The 24,035-nt window shown below is 42.0% G+C and overlaps 1 protein-coding gene across 5 annotated transcripts in view; it reads right to left on the bottom strand.

Moving 5' to 3' along the window:
• Positions 1–10,728: 10,728 nt before the first annotated feature.
• Positions 10,729–24,035, bottom strand: part of TAB2 (TGF-beta activated kinase 1 (MAP3K7) binding protein 2) — a 61,860-nt gene continuing 48,553 nt past the window's right edge. For all 5 annotated transcript variants that reach the window (XM_065731826.1, XM_065731844.1, XM_065731853.1 and 2 more), the window contains exons 4-7: positions 16,662–16,822; positions 15,972–16,065; positions 14,733–14,813; positions 10,729–12,678 (exon numbers count right to left, since the gene is read on the bottom strand). In XM_065731826.1, coding sequence (XP_065587898.1) covers positions 12,533–12,678; positions 14,733–14,813; positions 15,972–16,065; positions 16,662–16,822 — 482 coding nt within the window. In that variant the 3' untranslated portion in view covers positions 10,729–12,532. The remainder of the gene's footprint in view (positions 12,679–14,732; positions 14,814–15,971; positions 16,066–16,661; positions 16,823–24,035) is intronic.

Genomic DNA, 24,035 nt, shown 5'->3' with positions numbered 1-24,035 from the left:
CGGAGTAGAGAAGCTCCTTCCCCGTACAAACAAAGACCCAAATGACTGTGCTCAGAAAATACTCACCGAGCAGTGGAACAGGCTACAGCCATACATGTCAGCAGTAGAAGTTGTGTGTCTGGAATGTAGGTTACATATTTCAATATAGAGAGCATTTAAAATGTATAGGAAAATTGGCACTGTGCCTCTACATAGTGCCCTGGGCTTACTGGCTCCATGTGAGTAAGATTTTTCTCCTTTTTCCTTAAGAACACACAGGAATTTGGTGCTCACTCAGAACTCTCTCATGTTTAATAACTTTTTTTTTGCTTTCATTTCTGCCTTATTTACTGTGAAGTCTCACAGTAAAACATCCAGAATATGCATTCTGTTCAGAAAGTGTCTGAGAAAATAAATCAGACTTTGGTGCTAAACAGAACTTGACTTCTCTTGGCTCATCTGCTCAGAGAGATTTTTCTCATGAAGTTTTTGTTTCAGGGGCAGCACAGCAGCAGCGTTATGTCATTGAGTGCTGTACAGAAACTCTGCCCTTGGCAAAAGGCCCACGGCAAGTACAAACCATTTTATTATTTCACCACTGAGTAAGCATCTGGGATTGGGGGCCTTCTGCTGCAGCCTTTTATACTCTCCAAGACAGTAGGATTGCTTTCTGGCTTGAGAGTTGAAGGAAGAAAGTGCTAACAGGAAGGAAGAGGTAGCTCTCGCACAGACGTTATGGACAGCTGTTGCCATTTGGTGTCTCTGCTGAGATGCATTCGAGGGCAGCTCTCGCTGCCAAGTTGAGAATGAATCCATAAATCCCCAGAGGCTGAGAGCCTCTAAGCCCTTTGCTTTTTGGGTCTCAAGACAAAAAGAAGAGGACTGAAGCAGTGGGAGTGATTCTCCAGGAGATTTGCTGCTTTCCTAAGGAAGATTTACAAAGTTGATGAATTTTAAGACTATATAAAAACAAAACAAAAAAACCAACACCAAAAACACAGAAGGGGAGGCTCAAAAACCTGGCAAGCTGTAGACACACCCCTCTGTGAATGGCCAGGGAAACTGGTTATGAGTATCCCACTGAAGAACTGTGGGCATTTCTGCGCTATGAAAAGGGAACGAGGCATGGTCCTGCCCTGTGCTGTGTCAGCACTGCTGCTGGAGCCGCTGTCTCTCCCTCAGCTTCACCAGTGCACATGCTTTTCCTTCATGGCACACGGATCATGAGCTTACTAATGTAGTCCAGCCATCCTCCTACCACCAATACTGCCCACTAAACCATGGCCCTCAGTTTACACTTTCCTTAAAAACCTCCAGGGACTGTATGTTCCCCACCTCTGTGGGCAGCTTGCTCTGTTGCCTGACCACCCTTTCAGAGAATTTTTCTTTCCAAAATCCAGTCTGAACCTCCCCTGATGCAACTTGAGGCTGTTTCCTCTAATTCTATCACTAACTACGGGAGAGAAGAAGCCGACATCCAGCTCACCACAACCTCCATTCAGGTACAGTTGTAGAGAGCAATAAGGTCTCCTCTGAGCAGACTCTTCTCCAGACTGAAGTCTGAGTCAGACTGAAGTCTGACTGAGTCCCAGCTCCCTCAGCCATCCCTCATACAACCTGTGCTCCAGACCCTTCACAGCTTCACTGCCCTGCTCTAGACACACTCCGGAGCCTCAATGTCTTTCTTGCAGTGAGGGGCCCAAAACTGAACACAGTACTCAAAGTACAGCTCCACCAGTGCTGAGTGCAGGGCATGGACACCTTCCTGCTCCTGCTTGGCAACACTATTTCTGATACAAGCCAGGATGCCTTCTTGGCCACCTCAGTACACTGCTGGATCACGTTTAGCCAAGCACTGACCAACACCCCCAGCTCCTTCTCCTCTTCACAGTTCTCCAGCCCCTCTGCCCCTCAGTGAGCTGACTTGGTAAAAACATTCAAAGCTGGGGTGCTTAAAAACTGTTGTTTTTGGCTGGGAGACAAAGTAGTTTCCTCATTTTCTGAGAGGAGAATGCACTGCTGACCCACCACAAGTGAAACAAAAGGTGAAACAGAGCTGTAAACATGACTGTGTGTGAGAGCAGCACATGCAGGGCAGGGAACCATGAAGAGGCATGCAGGGAACACAGGCTGTTGGACACAACTTGAGGTCAGACAGTAACTCTGGCAGCAGATCCCTCTTGTCACACATCATCTTCTCAATTTTTTCCACATTTTCTCTCCCCTGTGTTACTGGACTCCATCAACACCTTCACTGGGTATTTCCCAAGTCACAAAACAACTCTATGTTGATCCTATCCACCCTGCTGCACAGGCACCATACATCCCCGACCTACCGCCACCTCAGGCCAGCCTGACATGGTACTCCTCCTCCTCCTCCTCTTGGTGCAGCCACTCACTGCTCCTCACTGCACCATGTGCACCTCCCTCTCCTTCTCCCCAGCCCCGTGTCCTTACCCCCTTTTCCACAGTCTCATTTCTTTTCAGTGTTTAACTGGAAATGTCTGCTGTACCCCTTCACCAAATTCTAATATTTCTCCTCCTACTTTGTTTAGAGTTCAGCAGTGTGGCTTTTTTGTTTTCCTCTTTGAACTTGGCGTGGATATCTCCACCCTGGCAGAGGCATGACGTGCTCAAAATGTTTTCGCATCCTTCCGCAAAGCAGTCCTAACAGCAAAAACTTTTTGTACATGGAAACAGAGGCCCCGTTCAACCCACATTTGCTTATGCTGACCTTCCACAGCTTTCTCTAAGGACAAATGGGGTGGTAGCAGAACCTCAGCCATCCTATGTTTAACTACAACAAACCCTCAAATTCACATATCCTTTGCTCGCAGGCAAGAAAAGCTTAGAACTGACCAACCAACATTTGTTAATGTGTAAGCTTTCAGGAGAGATGCAGGGGAATGCAGAGGCTTTTATCACTTTAAATGGTAAACGGCAAAATGTACTTCATAAATAATACCACATTCTTCAACCTCATGGAAATCAAAGACGTAAATGCCACGATACCTGGGCAGAAGCTGCAGCCCATCCGATCGCTGCTCCAAAAGCTGTGCTAAAGGGATTTTAGCAGGGAAACAATCTTGAATGTGATTCGTTATTGCCAAAAAAATACACAGCCATTGGCAGGCAATTATAAATGTTACTCAAAACTATCATCGGAATGAGAAATACTGAGTTCTCCCCACAGGAGGTCCTGTTAGGAAGAGGCTGAAGGGAATACAGAAGCTTGTAAAAATGTTATTTCCAGCAGGGAAACATTCTCGGATAAGAAAATCGGCATCTGAACATCCCTTTGCTCACAATGACTGGCTCTCTAATACATGACATGTGGCGGGTTTGGAGCCCCGTCTTCATTTAAAAAAGCAGATGGAAGATTTTGAAGCCCTTGGAGCATCCTTCTTAAGTTAGATGGGGTGTGTTCAAGCCTCGCAGAGGAGGAAAATTATTGTGGTTATCAGTTCAGATCAAAGTCAAAATAACTTAATAGAAGAATAAATGAATAAATAAGGCAGAGAATCAACATTACACGAACTTCAATAAGAAAAGGAAGCGATATGCTGCAGTGATCATGTCTGTTCACCTTTCACGCTGTTGCAGTCACGGCCGGCGGTGCTACCTGCGAGATGCTATTTAGGGCGGCGCGTTCTGGTGCTCGTATTTGTCCGACGGAGCTCACGCAGAGCTGTGAGCAGCAGTCCGAGCAGCAGGAGGATGCATCTAGGAACTGACGTCTGGAAGACATACAGCAACAAGCCCGCAATAAAAACCGCCTCTGTGAACGCCACGGCCGGCTCCACCGCCAGGTGTCGATGTGGAAGCACCAGAAAAGCGGAGTCCGTGCTGGAGGGGCGGTCAGCTCGCCCTATGCCCACCCAAATCCCGCCTTTGCTGTCAGCCTACAGCGGGCACGCCGGCTAAGTGCAGCATACTCGCTGCCTTCGGCTCCGGGCAGGCGCTAGAAATCGCAGAAGGGTTGCTTCGGGGCTGCAGGCGCAAACGCGGAGAGGCAAACTTGGGGTCATCCCAGGAACGGGGCACGGCACGCGATCCGCCCTTGGCCGTGCCCCGGCCCCGCTGGCTGTCGCGCTGACATCCGTGGGTTTGTCTTGGCGGGCGCCCAGGTGCCGCTGCCAGGCTTCCCTCTTAGGGCAGCGCCGGGAGAGTCACGCCGGGGTAAGTTTAGAGTTCCAGGTTGGCACATTCTTAACGCAAGCCAAAAATAAGTGTGAATGGGGATCAATTTTGTGAATTTGCTGAGCTGCCAATTATATTTTAAAGCTGAAACTGGAGACTAGGTTTGCCAATTGGGAAAGTGTCACGGTCAAGCCCTAGAAATTAATTAGGAAAACACTTTCTATTTGAGTCCAGAGGGCATTACCCTACAAACTGTACCTCCAAATTATTTCCAGGTGGTCATGGGACACTGCTGCTCAGCTTGAGTACAGAAAATTTCAACTAATTAAGCTTATCATCTTGCATATATGTGAATCAAGAGTTAAGAAGGACTTGACAAGCGTTCCAGGCATGCAAGTGTGAGGCAGCACTGAGGGGGGTAGAGGGTGGCGGGACACAGACACACACACAAAAAGACCCTGCTTCTTCCAAAGCACCTCAAAACATTACTATTTTCTATCACGTTCCTTTAATGCATTCCTTCCCCGTGTTCAGGAAGCAGGGTCACTCAGCTCCATGAGTGCACAAGGTAAGCTGGCTGTGCACCCATGTCTCTATAAAACTGAAATGTCAGCCCTTGGGCAGCCGGGCAGGGGCTGGAGAACAGCACAAGCAATATTCCAGCTCTGCCTGAACCCTGCCAGCAGCATAGGCCTTCAGCATCTCACCTGGGCCACAAGGACTATGGAGGTATTTACTCAATCCTAAGATCCAGATCCAGCAGGGAGCTTCCAAAGCCTTCTGACTGCCCAGGGAACAATCCCTTTCTCCTCTGAAGATAATCAAGACCCACCTGGATGCTTACCTGTGCAACCTGGTCTAGGGAGCCTGCTTTGGCAGCGGGACTGGATTTGATGTCTCCATAAGGTCCCTTCCACCCCCTACAATTCTGTGATTCTGTGGGAACAACTGAAAGGAAGAAAAAAAAACAAAACAGTTTCCTTTAAGCACGAGTGTTAGCTGATAGTTTAGAGGAACCCACAGGAGATGCCAACTGCTGATGGACAGAATGCTCAGAACAGTAAGCAATCAGATTAACACCACCTTACCACAAATTTTTATCTACAGTTTCTTCTCTGGTATATTTTATGCATTGATTTGCCGTAAGTTTGCAGTTAAACATCTTTGTACAAAGGCAAAAAAGAAAAAAGAAAGAAAAGAATTAGGCTATGGTAGTCACAGCAAAATCCAGCTGTGCTGTAAAGTGAGCTGGTGAGCCTCACGCCTGTGCTCCAGAAGATCATGGAGCAGATCCTCCTGGAAGAGATGTTATGGCATATGCAAAATGAAGAGGTGACCTGACCAGGTGCTTGCAGCCTGGAAGGCCAACTGTATCCTGGGCTGCATCAACAGAGATGTGGCAGCAGGGTGAGGGAACTGATAGCCCACCTCTGCTCTGTTCTCATGAAGCCCCATCTGAAGTACTCCCATCTAAGTCTGGAGCCCTCAGCACAGGAAGGGTGGTCCAGAGGAGGGCCATGAAGATGATCAGGGGGCTGAAGCACTTCTACATGGATAGAAGTTCATGGAGACCTCCCTGCAGCCTTCCAGTATTCGAGGTAAGCTTACAAAAAGGAGGACCAACCTTTTACAGGGTAGACAGTGACAGGACAAGGGGAAATAGCTTGAAATGGCTGAACAGCTGGGCTGAGCTCAATGGGATGAGGTTCAATAAGACCAAGTGCCGGGTCCTGCACTTTGGCCACAATAACCCCATGCAATGCTATAGGCTTGGGGCAGAATGGCTTGAAGAATGTAGAGAGGAAAAGGACCTGGGGGTGTTGGTTGATGCTTGGCTTAACATGAGCCGGCAGTGTGCCCAGGTGGCCAAGAAGGCCAACAGCATCCTGGCCTGTATTAGAAATAGTGTAGCCAGCAGGAGCAGGGAGGTGATCATCCCCCTGTACTCAGCTCTGGTACGGCCGCACCTCGAGTACTGTGTTCAGTTTTGGGCCCCTCACTACAAGAAGGACATTGAGGCCCTGGAGCGTGTTCAGAGAAGGGCAACAAAACTGGTGAGGGGTCTGGAGCACAAGTCTTATGAGGAGCGGCTGAGGGAGCTGGGATTGTTTAGTCTGGAGAAGAGGAGGCTCAGAGGAGACCTTATTGCACTCTACCACTTCCTGAAGGGGGGTTGTGGTGAGGAGGGGGTGGGCCTCTTCTCCCTGATAAATAACGACAGGACGAGAGGGAATGGCCACAAGTTGCGCCGGGGAAGATTTAGATTAGACCTGAGGAAGCATCTTTTCTCTGAAAGAGTGGTCAGGCACTGGAATGGCCTGCCTAGGGAGGTGGTTGAGGCACCATCCCTAGCGCTGTTCAAGAAGCGTTTAGATGAGGTGCTAAGGGATTTGATTTAGTAGTTGGGTAGGGATAGTGATAGGAGGATGGTTGGACTAGATGATCTTGTAGGTCCTTTCCAACCTAATGTATCTATGAATCTATGAAACTCTCAGCCCTGAGTACCTGGCAGCTCTGCTTCATGGAGTCTGAACTCTCATGGCTGGAAGCAGAGCTTGGAGGGGCAGAACTGGCTGGGCCCTGCAGAAACTGGCTTCCTAGAAGGTTCAAACAGCCTAAAGCAATCTGATTTATAAATACCAAGCTCAATAGGAAAACAAAACAAAACAAAAAACCACCACCACTGCCACCAAAAAAAAAAAAGAAGCAAAAAACAGTTGGTAATCATTATTAAAGAGGGAAAGCATTTGTCATGTCCTCCATTGCAAAAAAAAAAAATGCTCAACATGACATCTGTGCCAAAGGATTAGGAAATGTTTCTAAAGCCAACTGCTAAGCTGCAGGCTATTTTTGTGTGTGTGTCTCTGTGTGTGTGTGTGCATTATTATTGAAATACAGCAGCACGTTAGTTACACTGGCACAGCACAAACCTGTAACACACAGCCCCACTTCTTGCAGACCTTAGAACTCACACAGGGATGGCACCCTTGAAAATCTGATTAATGTGAAAGACTGTGGAAGAGGTATCTGCCTCCAAACACTTCCCCAGTCACGTGGGAATGGGCTTTGGAAAACTCACAAATGAGAAAGCTGCTGAATGGTCAGACTGGGAGCTGAGGTAGGCAGCTTGGGTGACCTCCTGCAGGTGCCTGCCAGTTTGCAGTACAGCCCTGAGTTGCGTCCAAGCTTCAAGTTCCAGACCCACTCCCTGATGATGGTATCCAACAGTGTCTCTTGGTCACAAAACTGCCATGTTGTCATGGTTGTTTTTTTTTTAATCAGAAGAGGCGAAGATCAGAACAGAGAACTAAGCCATCCTGTCACCAGAGGAGCATCTTTTAGAAAGCAGACCAGTGACTTAACTATATTACTGAGACAAATGCCTGGCCTCGGATTGCTGGGCTGGCACTGCCACCTCAGGGATCTTCACCAGTTATTTAAGTATCACCTGTGAACACTGCATTGTTTCTCTGAGAAATGTAACCAGCAGCAGAAAAAAAGCCACTGCAACAGAAGGACAAATAACAACAAATGAAGAAGCATCCTATTTTTAGGAGGTCTTCACTGGTTACGAAGGACAGGAGTCTACAGCAGCGTCACAAATCAGCAGTGGCACAACGAAGCTCCAGACCTCTTACTGCTTCAGTTGCTCCAAAAGCAACTACCAGTACCAATGGATTTCTAAGGTCACTACTTTGAACCAAGAAGACAGGGAAGTCTTCACAGTCACGCTTGTTAAGTTCCTATTATTTACACCCTTTCCAACTCTGAGGTTCCATATTTACGCTCACCGTATCTGAGCCTCTGAATTACAGAGGGGTGCAACCACTGCCTGTTTCTGCATACCATGAACAGAAGGGATGGCATCCCTCTTTCCACCTCTTCCACATCACCACCACCTCTTTTCTCAGCACTGATTCTCAACTGTAAGGGGAACCTGAATTTAGGCAAAGCGCATCAGTCACAAGCTGGATGTGGTTACTGAACACTCAATAAGAAAAGAACCAACATTAAAATGCTTCATTTGTTACCAAGTTAATTACAGCAAAATTGCACCGACACTGTGCACCTGTAAACGGTGTGGAACAATAGCATGAAGTCACAGAATTTAAAACTAAAACACAATATACATCCTTAAAATACACGGGATTAGGTTTATACAATCACCCCTAATTGCTCATTTGTGTAGTACAATAATCATGTACAAAGTAATATGCTCCCAAACCCACACTCGCATTCAATAGGACAGAGATTTGTTCTTTTAAATATGCACTGTGAACAGAACCACGGACTGGCTGAGGTGGACGAGGACCTCAGGGTCCATCCAGCCCTACCCCTGCTCAAGCAGAGACACCCAGAGCAGGTGCCCAAGGCTGTGTCCAGGCAGGATGTGGAGATCCCCAAGGAGGAGACCCCACAGCCCCTCTGGGCAGCACGTCACAGTGCCCTGCCACCTGCACAACACAGAAGTGCTGCCTGGTGTTTGGATGGAACTTCTCGTATGCCAGTTTGCACACACTGTCTCTTGTTTGGCACTGGGCACCACTGAAAAGAGCATGGCTCTCTTGTCCTTGCACCCTTCCTTCCTTCAAGGTGGTAGTATCTGAATAACTGCTCTATAAGCAAGCACATCACTGCTGCAGAATTGCTCATCATAGAAAGACAAATAAAAAGCAAAGAGAATTAGATAAACATTTTTGAAGAAGCTGAAATGTAGTCAGATCACATCGTTCTCCACGTTCAACATCAAGGTTTTCTGTACCACTTAAGATCATCAAAGAGCCTGGAGACCTCAAACATTCCACACTAACTCCTGTTCTTTCATTCTTTGCAGCTTACATAAAAATGGACCTCAAGTCCAGGACATATCAGACTACATAAAACCAAAGACTATCCCTCCAAACTAGCAATTAAAACAACAAGTACAGTCACGGAAAAAGGACTGCACTCAAAAAATGAAAGGAATCAGAACTTTAACAGCTGTGCTTTCTGTTCAAGGAAAGGAATTTTTAAAAACAATCAACAAAAGATAAAATAAATCAAAGCATTTCCTTACTATTTGAAGCTAGAACTAAATATTAGGAAGAGTTGCCATGGCTCCACAAGAATCACTAAAAATGCTGTTCACCGGATGCATTGCAAGATTTCTTCTACAATTTTAGCAATACTCTGATTTTAGAATACCAGATAGTTTGTACTGTAAGGAGTTCACACACACATACACACTTCTTCAATACTTACAATCAACTCTTCTTTTAATTCGTGTCTGGGCTCCAACATACACACAAGGTAGAGGAATGTGATTCAAGAAATGCAACACTTGCAAGGATGGAAAATGAGCTGTCCCTGGGCGCCTACAATTTACAGTGAAGGTGTACGTTTTGACATCACAGAACTGGTTCCTGAATTCACACAGATAAACCATACTGATCACGGAGTTTTAAAATCATTCAGTGGGACAGAAACGACCCAATCTCACTATCAATCCAAAACACAACCACATCCCTAAGCAACAGGACTCACCAGTGACCAAATGTTCCCGACTCCTAGCTTTCCAGGTAACAACATGAACTGAGATCAGTTCTACAGAACTGACACGTGAGGACAGCCCAGCACTTGTGTTTCACTACCAGTGCTACTGAAGTTATTCCAGCCTTGAAGTTTGACCAAAGAGTACTTTGGTCATGAAAAATAAACATGAGCATCTCTAGAAGTCTAGAAGCCTCTCCCTTTCTGCTACGAAATGATATCCTCCATTTCTTTTAACAATTACAGAGACCCCCGACAAAGACCATAAGAAATGTAAAATCACCAGTCCGTATCCAAGATGAACTACTGAGGTCCACAAGATGAATTTTAACCTTACTGTATTCAGTGTTTCATATTTACCTTCCAAGAAGAGAAGAGGAAAATGCAGCTGTGAAATCTCGTTCTGCTTCATCTTCAATAAATTTACAGTCTTGAAATCCCACCCTTTAATAACATAGTAGCTGTACCTTGATATATCGACATCAATTTGAAGCAAGATCCAATGGTACACATGGCATGAAATACAGAAAGAGCACAAGAACCCTGAAGGTAAAAGTCAGCATCTCGGGGAAGGGTGAGCATCATACATACAAAGTCTCTCCCTAAGCAGGGAGCAAGTGGAAGAGACACGGCCAGGAACATTCCATGTCTATGAAAATATACACTGCAACAAAATAACACTTACTCCTTAAACTATCTTCACATTAACACTGTGCAGAAGTATTTCACACATTACCTTGGACACCACGGTTGCTCATTTTGAATGAGAAAGCTATTTTTAAAGTCAAATACTCTTAAAGCATATTGATGACAACCTGTCATTCCCCCTCCTCCCATTACAACGAATGGAGGCAAGATGCAAGCCAAAAGTTCATACAAAGACTGTGGTCATAAGAACTCATCTTATTTTTAATACTGTTACTACTTCCTGCTCTGTTGAGCATTCTGTTGCTCCACAGCATGGGATAAGTCAACAAATCACAAAAACAAACATTAGAATATAATTTTTTTTTTTAATTTTTATAAATAACTTATCTGTTACAAAGACAGTTTACCCAGCTAAATCACAAAACCATCAACTCAAGATATCCAAATTAGATTTTATTAATAAACACGTAAAAACTGATTTGTCAATCTTCACATAGAACTGCAGATGAAGCTGAAAAACAAGGCCTCATTTTATAAACAAAATGCATTGAATGCAAGTGCTATGGGTCTACTGCCTAATTACCTGGGATTGGCATTTTCTTCCCACATAAAAAAAATGCAAAGCCTTCAAAAGAAAGGCCTTCGTGTATTCACATAGATCACTTGTAAAATTCCTAATGAAAGTGTCCACTGGCAAATGTTTACAGTGGGTGACAGTCTACTTTGTCTCTTGCTACATGGTTAGCACTCCCTCCAGCCTCACTTTAAGTGCTGCTACATAATCGTGTGCTGTCTTTCATACATACTGTAACTCCATTTTCTCCATCTGTTACATACATTCCTGATCATGTGAATATTTTCCTTAAAAAAATAGATCATCAAAAAAGAGATGCTTGAGGTTGCTTCAGTGTTCAAGTCTGTTTGATTTCTTTTTTCCAGCCTTTATTTCAGTTGTCCTAAATATTGCTATCCTTGTTTTCTATAAATACGAGACTTCACCACAAGTCAGGTTTAGCAACTGGCTGCCAAAACAGGAAAGCATTTAAAAAGTTCTTGAACAAAGCTGCGTGATGCTGCTGCTGTTCATTTGGCACTGTGTGTACTTCCCCAGCGAATCTCTCTTCAGGAGTCTGCAAGATACCCAGCAGATGAAGCAAGCTTAAATCGGAAGCTGATCTGTTGGTGGGTTGAAAGTTTTAGTTTATTTCCTCACGCCAGACAAAACGCTACCTTGTGTCACCCACCGTAAAACTCAGTGTACAGAGTGAACTATATGCATAACTCTTCCAACTTTTCCTGCATCTTTACCACGCTGCATCTGCAGGTCTTCACAGATCATCAGCATTTACAAGAGCAATGTACAGAACAAGCAGAGGAAAGCTATTTTGTGCATAGTTTCTTATTAATGCTCTTATTTTAAGGCATTGCTTGTCTCAGATAAAAGCTTAAAAAAAGGGACATGATCGTGCTTAATCACTTAAAGGGAAAAAAAAAAGAAAGTTAACAAAAAGACTATTACACTATACATACAGAAGTACAAGAAAATAATAAAGGTGAGGAAAAGAAATCACTTAAAGCAGGCTCTAGAGCTATGTACAGTAGGAAAAGCTTTGGGGTATTTCACTGTGTGTATTGTACAGACAACGCATGCAGTTTTTCCTTTTCATCTTTAGATGCGATTGTACTGATTTCTGGCTTCACAGAGATGTTTTCAGGGAAGACAAGGCAAAGAGTACCACTGCTTTGTGAAGTTCCTCCCTTTATCAAAGGCACTATGTGGCAGCAAACAGTTTAAACAGTTAAACCTTGTTCCTTTTCAACTTCCTCTGTGCATGTAGTGTTTCACTGAAAGCTCTGAAAACAAAAATGCGAGCACTCTATTCCTTTCCCCTGTCAAAATTCAGTAGTGACATCGGGGCAGAGAAGAGGATGGGCAACACCCAAGCACTGAACACGGTGTGTGTTACTGGGATATGGTAATACTGTACATGGTTTAGGCAGCTGGCAACCGAGTCTTTCAGCAGATTACCTTTCAGTCGATGAAATTCAACTGCCTGTGACACAACACTGAGGCATTACTAGCTCTGTGGGCTGACACTGAACATTAACAAAACACCATCTCGTCACGCCTTCAATTTTACAAAATCCTAAACATAAATGCTTTTTCTGCCCCCAATGACTGGATAGTTCCTTGTACGTCTGCTGTGTTTTCACAGAAGATAACAGGCCTGTTGGCTCAGAAATGCCTGGGCATTTCACACTGTTCACAGCGATTTAAGGCTGGATGATTTAAAAAAGTACAGGCAGTACAACTCCACTGAGCTCCCTCATCTTCCTCTGCGTCTGGAACAGTCTTTGGTGTTTTCACAATGGACCTCTGATCTGTGACATGAAAGAGATAAGATAAACAATTACTGACCAGGAACAGCACGGAAAGAATTTTGAGATCATTTTTTCAGTAACAGAACTATCCTGTTCCTCCAAAAACCGCAGTTATTACTGATGACAGAAGCAGCTTTTTACCACCCCCTTGACTACCTCTTGATTGTTAAGTCAGTCAAATGGTACAACGTGAACTACACAAGGCTCTGAGCAAACCCCCTGGGCTCAAAGCTACTGCACGAGATGAAATTTAGAATCGTGGGGAACAAAAATCAGCACAGTGAACATGCAAAAGATTGAAGTCTGAAGTCTATGGACAAAGATATGAACTAAGTGCTCTGTAACCTTTTCATGCACTTAACATTTGGCCTCCAGAATAAGCATCAGCAGCTCTTCCGCAAACCACAAAAGCAGTCAGATATGCTGCCATGCTGTACAGCAACCCCCCCAAGCACAAAAGCACATCTTTTTCCACCGCGTGTTCAACAACAACCCTAACAAATAGAAGATAGAAAGAGTGATTCCTAAAGGTGAGGGTTCCTGGCTTACACAACTGCAGCAAAATCTTCAGCCAATTATTTCAACTAGAAAACATCACATTAGCAATCATTCAATTGCAGCTGCTGCAAGATGACAATGAGCCTCAGCAAGTACAATGCTACAGACCACAGCTGCAAAATTATTTGTCATTCTTTCATGAACAGCGGTAACTGGACTAAGCCACGGCCTTTATCATAGCCAAAGGAAAATATGAGATAAAAATTAAACTTAATGAAGGACAAAATCAAAATATTGACCCTTTTATTAAAAAAAAAAAAAAAAAAAAAAAAAAAAGTAAAGAAAGGGCAAGGAGGAGAAAAAACTTGTTTACCTGACAGTAAACCCATCAGGGTTAAACTCATATTTTCAAAATGGCTTACACCCAATTACAGCTCACTTATTTTTGAGTTACAATACAAATGTTAGCAACTAGTCATGGAAAATTAATTTTCATTTCCTTTTACAATAGGTTGGTGGGTAGGGAAAAAAGCAACAGCATTTAGATTTATTTGCTGCAGAGAGAACTGCACAGCTGACAGAACTGATACTTCCTGACATTCTTCATGGTCCGACTACAAAAACAACACATCTTAAAGGACTGTGTGTGGATTTATTTTCGCTCTGTTTTTCATCAGCAACTTAGATAACAAAGCATTAAAAACGAACTTATAAAACATGAAGAGCAGTACCAGTCTGGAAGAGCTGCACACAATTTAAAGGATTAAAGAACATTAAACTTATCTAGGCCATTCTGAAGGAGAATCCTCTTGAAAGGAGATTCTGTGGTGAAAGTTACTGCACGCTGTAACGACCACCCATACCCACACACAGTACGTGGAAAACTTTCTGCACAGAACTACTGTACAGAAGCACTAGTGGATTAATTATTCCATTTGGTGGTCTTTTTAGGTCACACTATGATGCTGCTACAAAGCTGTTAATTTCATTCTTTGCTTTATGTAATACACAAGAGCCAATTATTCTATTTTGTTTGATGTCCCACTATGGCAAAAAAAAAACACAAATCACATGCAAAATTCAAGGGCAAGAAGAATTATCAAGACGAATAAGTTACAGAATATTGATTGTTCTATTGGTCAACATCCCTCCTTTCTTCAGCTACTTAGGACAACTACTTGGTTTAAATTGTACAAGTGCAAGGAAATCCTCCAGCCTAGGTAAGTGAGTTACCTACTAAGTAACTTCACCAAAGACAATGACCAAAACCACTCTTCACCAAGGACAATGACAAAATATTCTGAGTTTCACTCTTGTATCTTACTTCTAAAAAGATGGATGTTCCATTTATTTTAACTACGCCCCAACATATCAGCCTTCTTTAAACAAAGACCATTTAATACACTTCTCTTTCCTGAATGCACGAACAACAAACCATATGCTTTTGAAGAAATAATCTTCACAGTCAATATTTAAATCTGGAATCACAGGAAAGAACTCAGTACTAGATGCAACCCAGATATTAGCATAGAAAACAAATTTTACGAGTACAGTACCTTTGGGTTTTGGTGGCACCGGACCAAGGAATCCAATATTATCATAAAAATTATGAATAGCACTGGGATTAAAATGTGGTCCTAAAAATAAAAAAGAAAATAACGTGCAATGGTTTTTAAAATATACCTGGGTATAAAATAATTTATTTTTTTCCACTAGATATGATTTAACATTTACAACAAGGTGTCAGTGCTGACCTGCATGAGATATTAGCAGCATCAAGAATACACAAACTTACTAAAATATTCAATATAAGTGTCAGAAACAGAATTCAGGAGTCCTGACTTCTATAGTTCTTAGGTGACTGCCCAGTCTCTTTAAACAATTTCCCCCATGCTTATACATTTTATTCGTAAATTTTATCTGGGACTTTTTTCCTAAACTCTACCTGTATTGAAGAGATGCGTTATGTCCTGTACAGTTTTTTACTTTCTCCTTATTTGCAGGTACACTGTCTAAAGGAGAACTTGTGGGCTCATAACTGAGCTGATCAGCTTGCCACTGCTGCATGTGGAAAGCACCAGTCCTTCCTCTCTTACTGCCTCATTCCTCCCCTCCTGCTGCTTTCTCTCACATCAGCTGCAGATGCTTCCAGTAATCCCAGTATCTTTTTTTCTTTTCCCCTAGAATGGAGTGCAGTATTAGCTCTGTAAAAGGTCTACGGGTAAAGCACAATAACGCCCTATGCACTAACAAGAATGGGGACCAAGGAGAGAGGAGGACATGGTGTTGGCAGCTCTTAAACTGGCTCAGTTGTCTCTATTTCTTCCTCATGACCAAAGGCTGCATCTCTGCAGACAGAGAAAGTTGAAGAACACACTGTTACAAAGGTACTTAGTTAGCTAACTAGAGATACCAAATACAAGACAGAAGAGCAAGATGATAAAGAAGGACATGTAGGAATGACTACATCATTTAGAAAACTCTTCCCCTTCTCTTTGATATTCAAGCCATCAAAGAGCTTTTCTTCCAGTATTTTTAAACAAATGGCATCACAATTCTCTCTTTGGTGAGAAGACAGGAATGACCATGGGATTAGGAAAATCATGAAGCTGACAGAAACAAAAGGCTTAGAACACAGTTCTACTTCAATTAGCACGGTGCATGCGCTGTTTGCGAAATCATCAGTAATACTGTGCCTGTATTATTAACACAGCCACTTCTGATAGATGCAGACAGTGAAAGGAGAAAGTAAAATTAACATTCACATTTGTTGATGTACTAAGAACATACTGTACCTCTTGCTTGGAAAAGATCAATCTCTTTGGTTAGGCAATCTATGTCTATCTGCAGCTGTCTGTTACAACTTCTTAACTGTTGCATTTCTTCCAGCTGAAAAAATAAATCTGCTTGTTAGATTATCAGTTATCATTCACACATAGTTAGACAGTCATCTTAGAAGTGAAGACAAAAGAATCTCACTGTTTTATTTGTCAGTTCAAGCATAAGCTCTGAAAAAGCTTTCAGACCCACTGAACTCTCACCAGACTTGAGAGCTGACTGAACAAACTCCAGAATGTGGCTAGAACACAGCTAATGGTCCACCAGATCAGTGGCTATCTTCAGGACTGAAAACCAATGCATTATCAGCTTTGAGATCAGTATATGCATGAAACAAAATAACTCTGTGGATAGCCGTATGAGTGTTAAGTAATCTAAACCCCTAGGTGACCATTCCTTTAAAAACATCAGGAAGGTCCACCAGGTGCAAACCTTTTGTGACTTTGAAAGCAGAAACAACTGGTGAACTGAAAAGCGGATGGCTAAATAATACGTTTAGTCTCTGCACCACAGTGTTCACCTGTTTAATTCTAGGTATGCTACCTACTGCTAGTACATTGTCAATATGTGAGCAGCTATTCCTTTAATTTGCTCTAACAGCCCATGCTTGTGGTTTAGGCTTATAGCCTACAGCAGTTTCAACTTACTGATGGAATTTGGGAAACAGAATTCGATCTTTTCAGCCGCCTTCGCGTCAGATTATTCTCCATTTCATTGACCTCTGATTTTAGTTTATCCAACTTTTTCTTTTGAATCTCAAGTTCTCGTTGAAGTCGCTCCATCCTCGCCTTCTGATGTACCAGTAAAGCTGCAATACATAAAGTCCCATTTTATCTACTTTATTATCCCCTTCTTATGACAACATCAGATAAAGATGAAAGCTACAATTCCTTTGGGAAAATACAAACATTTCCACAGACTCTTTTTCCATTCTTCTCATAAGAAAGGCTCTGCTAGAAGACAGAAAACACTGCAGTTTGCAAAACAGCATAAATCAATCACAGACAACAAGGAAATACAACGAGAAAATCATATAATGTAACAGATGATCATGCAAAATGTAGCTGTAATCTGCAAACGTCTGTTGTTGTTTTGTTAAGAATCCAGCAAATCTATGAGAATAGCTTTCAAAAGCTAACAAACATTTTCTTGCATTGTTTTGCCTGCTCGTGGTAAAAGAGATGGTGTTATGTAGACTTCAGAGACAGTTGCACAAGAGAGCACTACGGTAGGTAAGAACTGAGATTTCATTTTCTTGCTGTTTGCATTGGAACACAATCCAGTGTTCTTTTCATAGCAGGAGACACCAAGTGAAACCAAAACAGAAAGTACTACAAGTGATACTACTGGTAAACATTTGCTATATTTATCATGGAGGCTGGACTGTAAGTTATTTCATCCCCCAACCATTAGCTCAGCTTCTAATTTCTCTCACTGCTTACTATTAGCAAATTATATGGCATACTTTAAATAGAAGATTTAATTTAGAAATGACCAAGTTAGCACTTAAACAAAATCTTCTTAAACCTAAAGAACTTAAGTAGAATGAGCAATTGAATACACACAATTTAAAGAGTTTATTTGATTAAAGATAGGTATATTGCTAAGTATCACCACATGAGCAGACAATGCTGCTCAGAGGAACAGTTCACTTTCTGTACAAGTATTTCATTAAATAAATCCCATCATTTCAACTGCTGCACAGCCATTCATCTATTAAATTACTAAATCATATAAATATAGACCATCTTCACAGACTACAGGTACTTCTATAGCACTTTAGAAATAGTAATAACAAAGTACTAAAAAAAAAAAAAAAAAAAAAAAAAAAGACAAATCTTCCTCAGAAACAATCTGTTTAAACAAGACTGGTTGAAATGCGAGGTTTAATTGATTTATGTTTCTCAGGTACCAATAAGCTCAAAGCACTCTGATTTGATAGCTAGGTTTCCTGAGCAGTAGCATCATTAAAAAAAAAAAAGAAAAAGCATATAAAAAAGATGGAACTTTTCTCATTTTCAGCAGGTAGAACTGCCCTCTACTGCAATTCTGCCATTTCATTCACACATCACACTTGGTCTTCCTTCACTAGGAAGAACTGTGCCAAACTGTTCTTGTACAGTTACAGAACTGCAAGGCTGCAGCCAGATTCAATCCAGGTTTTTGATTTACATGCTAAAAAGATACTGAAATGACAGAGCTGTAAAGGTTTCTACTTGTTTTTGTTCAGTTTAGAATTGTTTATATAAATAGGCACCTTCAACTGTGGTAGCCACTATCCATGCTACAGCAGAAGGCGTAGCTGTACTCTTCTGTAGTACAAAAGCACTGTAACCAAAACTCCAAGATGCAGATTTTTGAAGACTGGGAATTGTTAGGTAAGTAGTCTCAAAGAACAGCCTCCCCACTTGAACAGCATTTTATGAACAACCGAAGAACTTTTTTTATTTATGATCTCCAGGAGCTAGAGATATAGCTGCAATGATAAAGAAAGGAAATCAAAGGCTACTCTGCCCCTATTCTTGTGAGAAATCACAAAGCCTTCCTCCCAGACTTATTTTTTCACTTTTAAATAGCCTCTTCTAATTTAATTGCCTTGGCATTACTGTTGAATCAACTCTTTGAAGGCCAAGTTACTGGTATGTGACCTACAGTAATACAGCTGTACTCTACCAAGCAGATGTGGAACTCCTCAGACCTATCCGACTACAGATGCAGGCTGTCAGGTAGCAGTGACAGACCTGGACGTGGAAGGTGAGAAAGAGCATTACTAGAGTGCCCCCATGTTCTTACAAAGGGAAAGCAAACAACTCATTTCAACATTCTCCAACACCTTTGGTTTAGAAATTAAGCTATAATTATGGAATGGCACAGGGTGCAGAAAAGACTGGTGGATGCCCCCAGTAATTTCATTCTCTCTCCTAGCAGCTCTGCAACTATTTTATCATTTTAAATCCCAACAGATTTTAAACACTCTCGTTATAAGATTTATATTACAATTAAAGAAAAATAATTATTTGATACCACAATGCTAAACATTTTCTATTAAAAATAACTTGGATAAGGAACTGACAAGACATTGGTTCAAGTGGTGGATTTTATACAGAATCTGGCAACTTTGAATAAATATTAAATTGGCAGCTGTAGAAAAATAATGAGGTGGCAAAATCCACCCACCTCCTCAGTACTTATTAATGAAGAACAGCAAGTAAGTAATCAGCCCCCCCTAGCGTTGATCAGAGCAACTGGAAATGTTCAGAGAAAACAGAGTGCACCTCCGAATTAACTACAGCATCCTTCCAACATAATGCCTCTGTCTCCATGGAAACTACAACAGCTCCTAAGAGCACAATAACACTATTTGATAGAGCAAGTTCCCTGCTACAAAACACTCCCAACACAGACACCACCATTAGCTATGCATTTCCACCAACAACGAGCAAGAGCCTGCGTGTCCCGCTTGTAACAATCTGCACCAGCAGAAGTGACCCACTGCCACTGTCCCCACTGCTGAAACGCACTGCCCACCACCTCACTGTGCTCACATCCCCTGTTTGGTCTCCAGAAACGTTCAGCAAGCGTCAAATGCCAAGGTTGACATTTTCCCTGCGTGCACAGATTCAGTGACACATCCTTTCTTTATATACATTTCCATATCAGATGCCAGCTTGTCAGGCTGCCCCTTGGCTGCCATCTGTCACCTGGCAACAAAGTGTAATGGTATATTGGCGAGAAGGTTCAGCCTCTACTTTCATATCACCAACCTTTGCCTCTGATGCTGTAAGCAAACATAATGAAATAGCAGGCATCACTTCTGGAGCAGCCCTTGCACAATTCAGGTAATAGCTCTAGTGGAGACATTTCAATGGTCTATCCTTGATAAACCTGTGTTACTCACAGGAATGGAATTCTACCTGTGCGGGCAGCACTGGCACATCACAGTTTACTTTCCATAGGCTAAGTGCGACACAAGCCAGACCCAAGCTAGAACTTACACCTTTAGACACCCTTTAGAAGAAGCTATTTATTATAATCACCCTAGTCTGAGAAATAAAAAGACTTCCTCCTTGGCTCACTGATAGTGTACCACAACTTGCACAGCTCTGATGACCAGTTTTTTCATTAAGTGGAAACAGGATATTGAGCACCTTCAGCCTTTCTCAGTTCCTGCACTGCACGCTCAGCTGACCGGAAAGAGCAATCCACCTCAGCTCCCAGGCAGATGTGCACTTCAGTGTCAAAGGAAGCAGTGGCACTTACCACAGAACAGCTGCAAGCCACTGTAATTACGGGAAGCAAGAAACTCTGCGGGACAAAAGGTCACTGCTCCTTTACCAGGGGCCCGCTCTGACAGATACCACATGTAACTGGTGTTTGAAGAGGTACACCTAATGGTTTTCTCAAAGCATCTGTGAGTTTGAGTTTTGAACAAGCACTGCTTAACGTGTTTCTAACAGAAAAGCTAATTCAGGAACATGGTGATTTCACCCTACTCTACAGATGCATGCATTTTCAGTCTCAAAATGTCTCGGTCAAATTTGGAGGAAAGCGGAATTCTGGTAATGCAATTAGTCTGCGTCAACAGATTTGTGAAGTTCCTCAGAATGCTGTTTGTGCCTATTTTCAAAATCTGCATCTGAAACTCTAGAAAATTCAATCATTTACTACGCAATTTCAACAGTCCTGATCTGTTTGTTTCCCCCTTCCAATACTCTTTTCCCTTTTTTTCTGAGCTCCACTTAGACAGTGTATATGCCTGATATGCAGAGCCAAATATAACGTTGTGTATTTTCTTATGTCACATGATGCAACCAAGTTGAGGCCTCTTGGAGCTGGGGCACAGCTGCATCACTCAAATCTTCTCTTATTTCTGAACATCTGTGAGGCTCAGTTAGGACTTCAAGTTTCTTTCCTGCAGCTTCTACTCCTTTTGAAAGCTTTACAAGCTTCGAGAAACAAAAAGGAGGATCATGCAGAACATCAGGTCATAACTGGTTTTGCAATTAGCATATTCACATGAAGCTGTGGTGACAAGGTCGGCTAAATAAATGGACATGCACAGAAATATCCGTACCTGGTACAGATGAATACGTCTGTAACTACGCAGCATAGCAGCTCCTCTCAGCGAGGTAAAGAAAACTACAAAAACATCATTCAAAAGCCAAGAAGTAGTGAAATAAGAGGCTTAAGCACACTCACTAGTAGGAAAACACTAAGCTAAAGATTTTATTTCAGTATTAACGTATTCTGTTCATAGCACAGTTGCCTTCCATTATACAGGCTGAATGCTTTACTGAGAATAAGCAGTTACTAGGAACTGTTTAGCCTCATTGCTCAACATAAGGCTACATGCACAGTGACTACGTAATACAAAAACACTCCTGAGACCCAAATTCTCAGTTTCTAACTGGATTTCACCTTTTCATCCATACGGCACTTTATGAAATATGTTGAGACTATATTATATAGTAACTATATAGTTACTCAGGTAACTATATTAGTAGAATTATATTATGCATTGAAATGTCTTAACTAATGGGAACTGATACTCCTGTACGAACAGAGAATTAATATTAAAGTGATTAGCATAAAAATTTATCTTGGGCTTTTCAGCATGCTCGTAGTAAGATTTTTTTCTAATGTTGCTGACTTCACTAATGGATGGATGCCGTCAACATTTCCATAGAAAGTCCACAGGATTTCAAACTGGAATTCCAAAACACAAGGAACATACAATTAGCAACTGTTTCTGAAATGTCTGCTGACAGTGACTTTCTTGCCATCACCAAGCCATCAGCAGAGATACAACCTAGTACTCCGTGCTAACAATGTCTTAACTAAATCAGTTTGATCACAGTATTACCCTACTCCTTTTCTCAACATACAACCTCTAGCTCTGGCAGCAAGCTAAACAAAAATCTGCAGCAGACCTCTACTACCCAGTGAGACTTACTGAAGGGAACAGCAAAGGAAACCAGGGCAGAAAACCAGAAATGGAATAAAGAAGAAGACTGGAGTGCCTACAGACATAATAACTGAAAGAGCTCCTCAGATGTTTTCGTTTCTGGATGTTTGGATGCATTTTTTAACTCTGAGTGAATACAGAACAATACTTTTCTTGTTTGTGTTTTTTAAAATTCTCCCTCAAGAGAAATCTGGAAAGAAACTCAATTACAAAAACTGACCTTCCTGTGGGTTTAGATTTTTCAGATTTACAGAATGATAACCTGTCCCTTTATTCAAAGGAGTTAATTGCTGGTTACAGATAAACTACCAGGCAGACAACCCTGTGCTTTATCAGAGAACTCCACAGCTACCCGCTGCCTGAAGAACAGCACTCTTGAATCCCAATATCTGCTCTAGGTTTTCAGTGAGAAGAGTATTTTCTCATGGCCAGAGGTCATTCTGCTCTATACTAGTTAGGCTTTTGCTCTTTATACCCCATCTACTACTGCCCACCTGAAATCTTTCTCTCAGACTATCTTTCCTTTCTTCGGGATAATTGTTTCATCCTGCCAGCTGACACCAAGCTGAACTTCTGATGTTCAGGCATCCTAGTCAGGGATGTATTTCTGCCTGAGCAGAAATCAAAATGATGGAATAAAGAAAGGAGAATTCCTGTCATCATCAAATCCCTCAGCTTTTCAGCAAAGAAACTACAGGCAGCACTTGCAGGCAGGTCCAACATCTTCTGCTCTTCTGTGCCTATGAATCCATTTCACTGGAACAAAGTGAAAGAGATCTCCTTTGTCACCAAACCAACTCTACTCTACTTTCCACATTCCTCCTACCCTAAGCCAGATTTAGTTCTCCCTGCCAGGATACAGAGCATTCTGGGCAGAAATGGAAAAGCTGATGATAATGCATTTTTTCTCTAATCTTAGCCAGAGAAACGACTCATCTGTTTTGGCTAAAATTAAAGTGAGACAAGCACCTAGGTTTCTGCACATTCTTGCTAAACTAGCTGCAGCTTAGAACATGCCCTCATGATGGAAAGCATCAAGTAATTACAATCACATTTAGTATGCTAAAAAAAAAAAAAAAAAAAAACCCTAAAAAAACCACCACCACCAAAATAAGAAAAACCCCAACCCATCTCTAAGTAAAAGATCTAGGTCTAGTAGCCGTAAGTCGTCCAGAAATCAAGAGAATAGCATTACACCAAGTCACGTGCTTCTCAACTTTCAAAAGACTAAATCATAACAGAAAATGAAAAATACTGCACTTCGCAAGAGAAACAGAGCAACACAATGCCAGAAATCACAAACACTTTTGAATACAGAGAACTTGGGTAACATGAGAGTACTTAGTATGAACTACTGAATGAGCTACACAAAATGAAGGTATTTCTCCAAAGTCAGCATGGATACAAAAGCTAAACCAGCCCATGTCATGCATCCACATCTGAAAATCGTGTCTGTCTTGGCTTCAACAGCTGGGCCCCACAAAAGCTACGTGCCATTCAAAACTTCTGAATTCTAGTCTGCGTAGTAGAAATTGGCTTTGCAAGCTTGCCTCAGCTTGATAAATTAGATATTGATATCCACCAGCCTGAGTAGACTGTGCAGAAGTCAGGCTCTCACTGACAACAATATAACTGCATCCAGAAGTGCATGAGCTATAATAACTTCCAATTAATGTCACTACTAGTGTACTCCAGATGCACAGCAGCCTTTCAGTGTCCTAATCAGTGCACTTACACAAAAAGTATAATCTGAAGAATATTTTTAGTGTTCAAAGAACAAGTCAGCGTTTTAATGCTGATTGTTGCAAAGTCTGAAAATGACCAATAAATTGAAAGAGAAATGATTTTGACAACCTATCCTGAACACTGCATGAATATCCTAAGATCTATTAACAACTTAATACAAAAGCCCACAGCAGGGTTAATAAGCCATCAAGATGGTAATAAAAGCATGAAAAACAGGAAAATAAAAAACAAAAGTTTTAACAGACTGGGTTACCATATCACATTTAAGTTTCATCCCCCTATTACGCCATCGATCCTTTAAAATAACTTT

The sequence above is a fragment of the Cyrtonyx montezumae genome, unplaced genomic scaffold (genome assembly GCF_038088225.1).
Source record: "Cyrtonyx montezumae isolate F1298 unplaced genomic scaffold, pur_monq_1.0 scaffold_0, whole genome shotgun sequence".
In the NCBI taxonomy this organism is placed as follows: Eukaryota; Metazoa; Chordata; class Aves; order Galliformes; family Odontophoridae; genus Cyrtonyx; species Cyrtonyx montezumae.
Note: the sequence above shows the minus strand (reverse complement) of the source record. Positions and strands in the feature narration are given on the sequence as shown.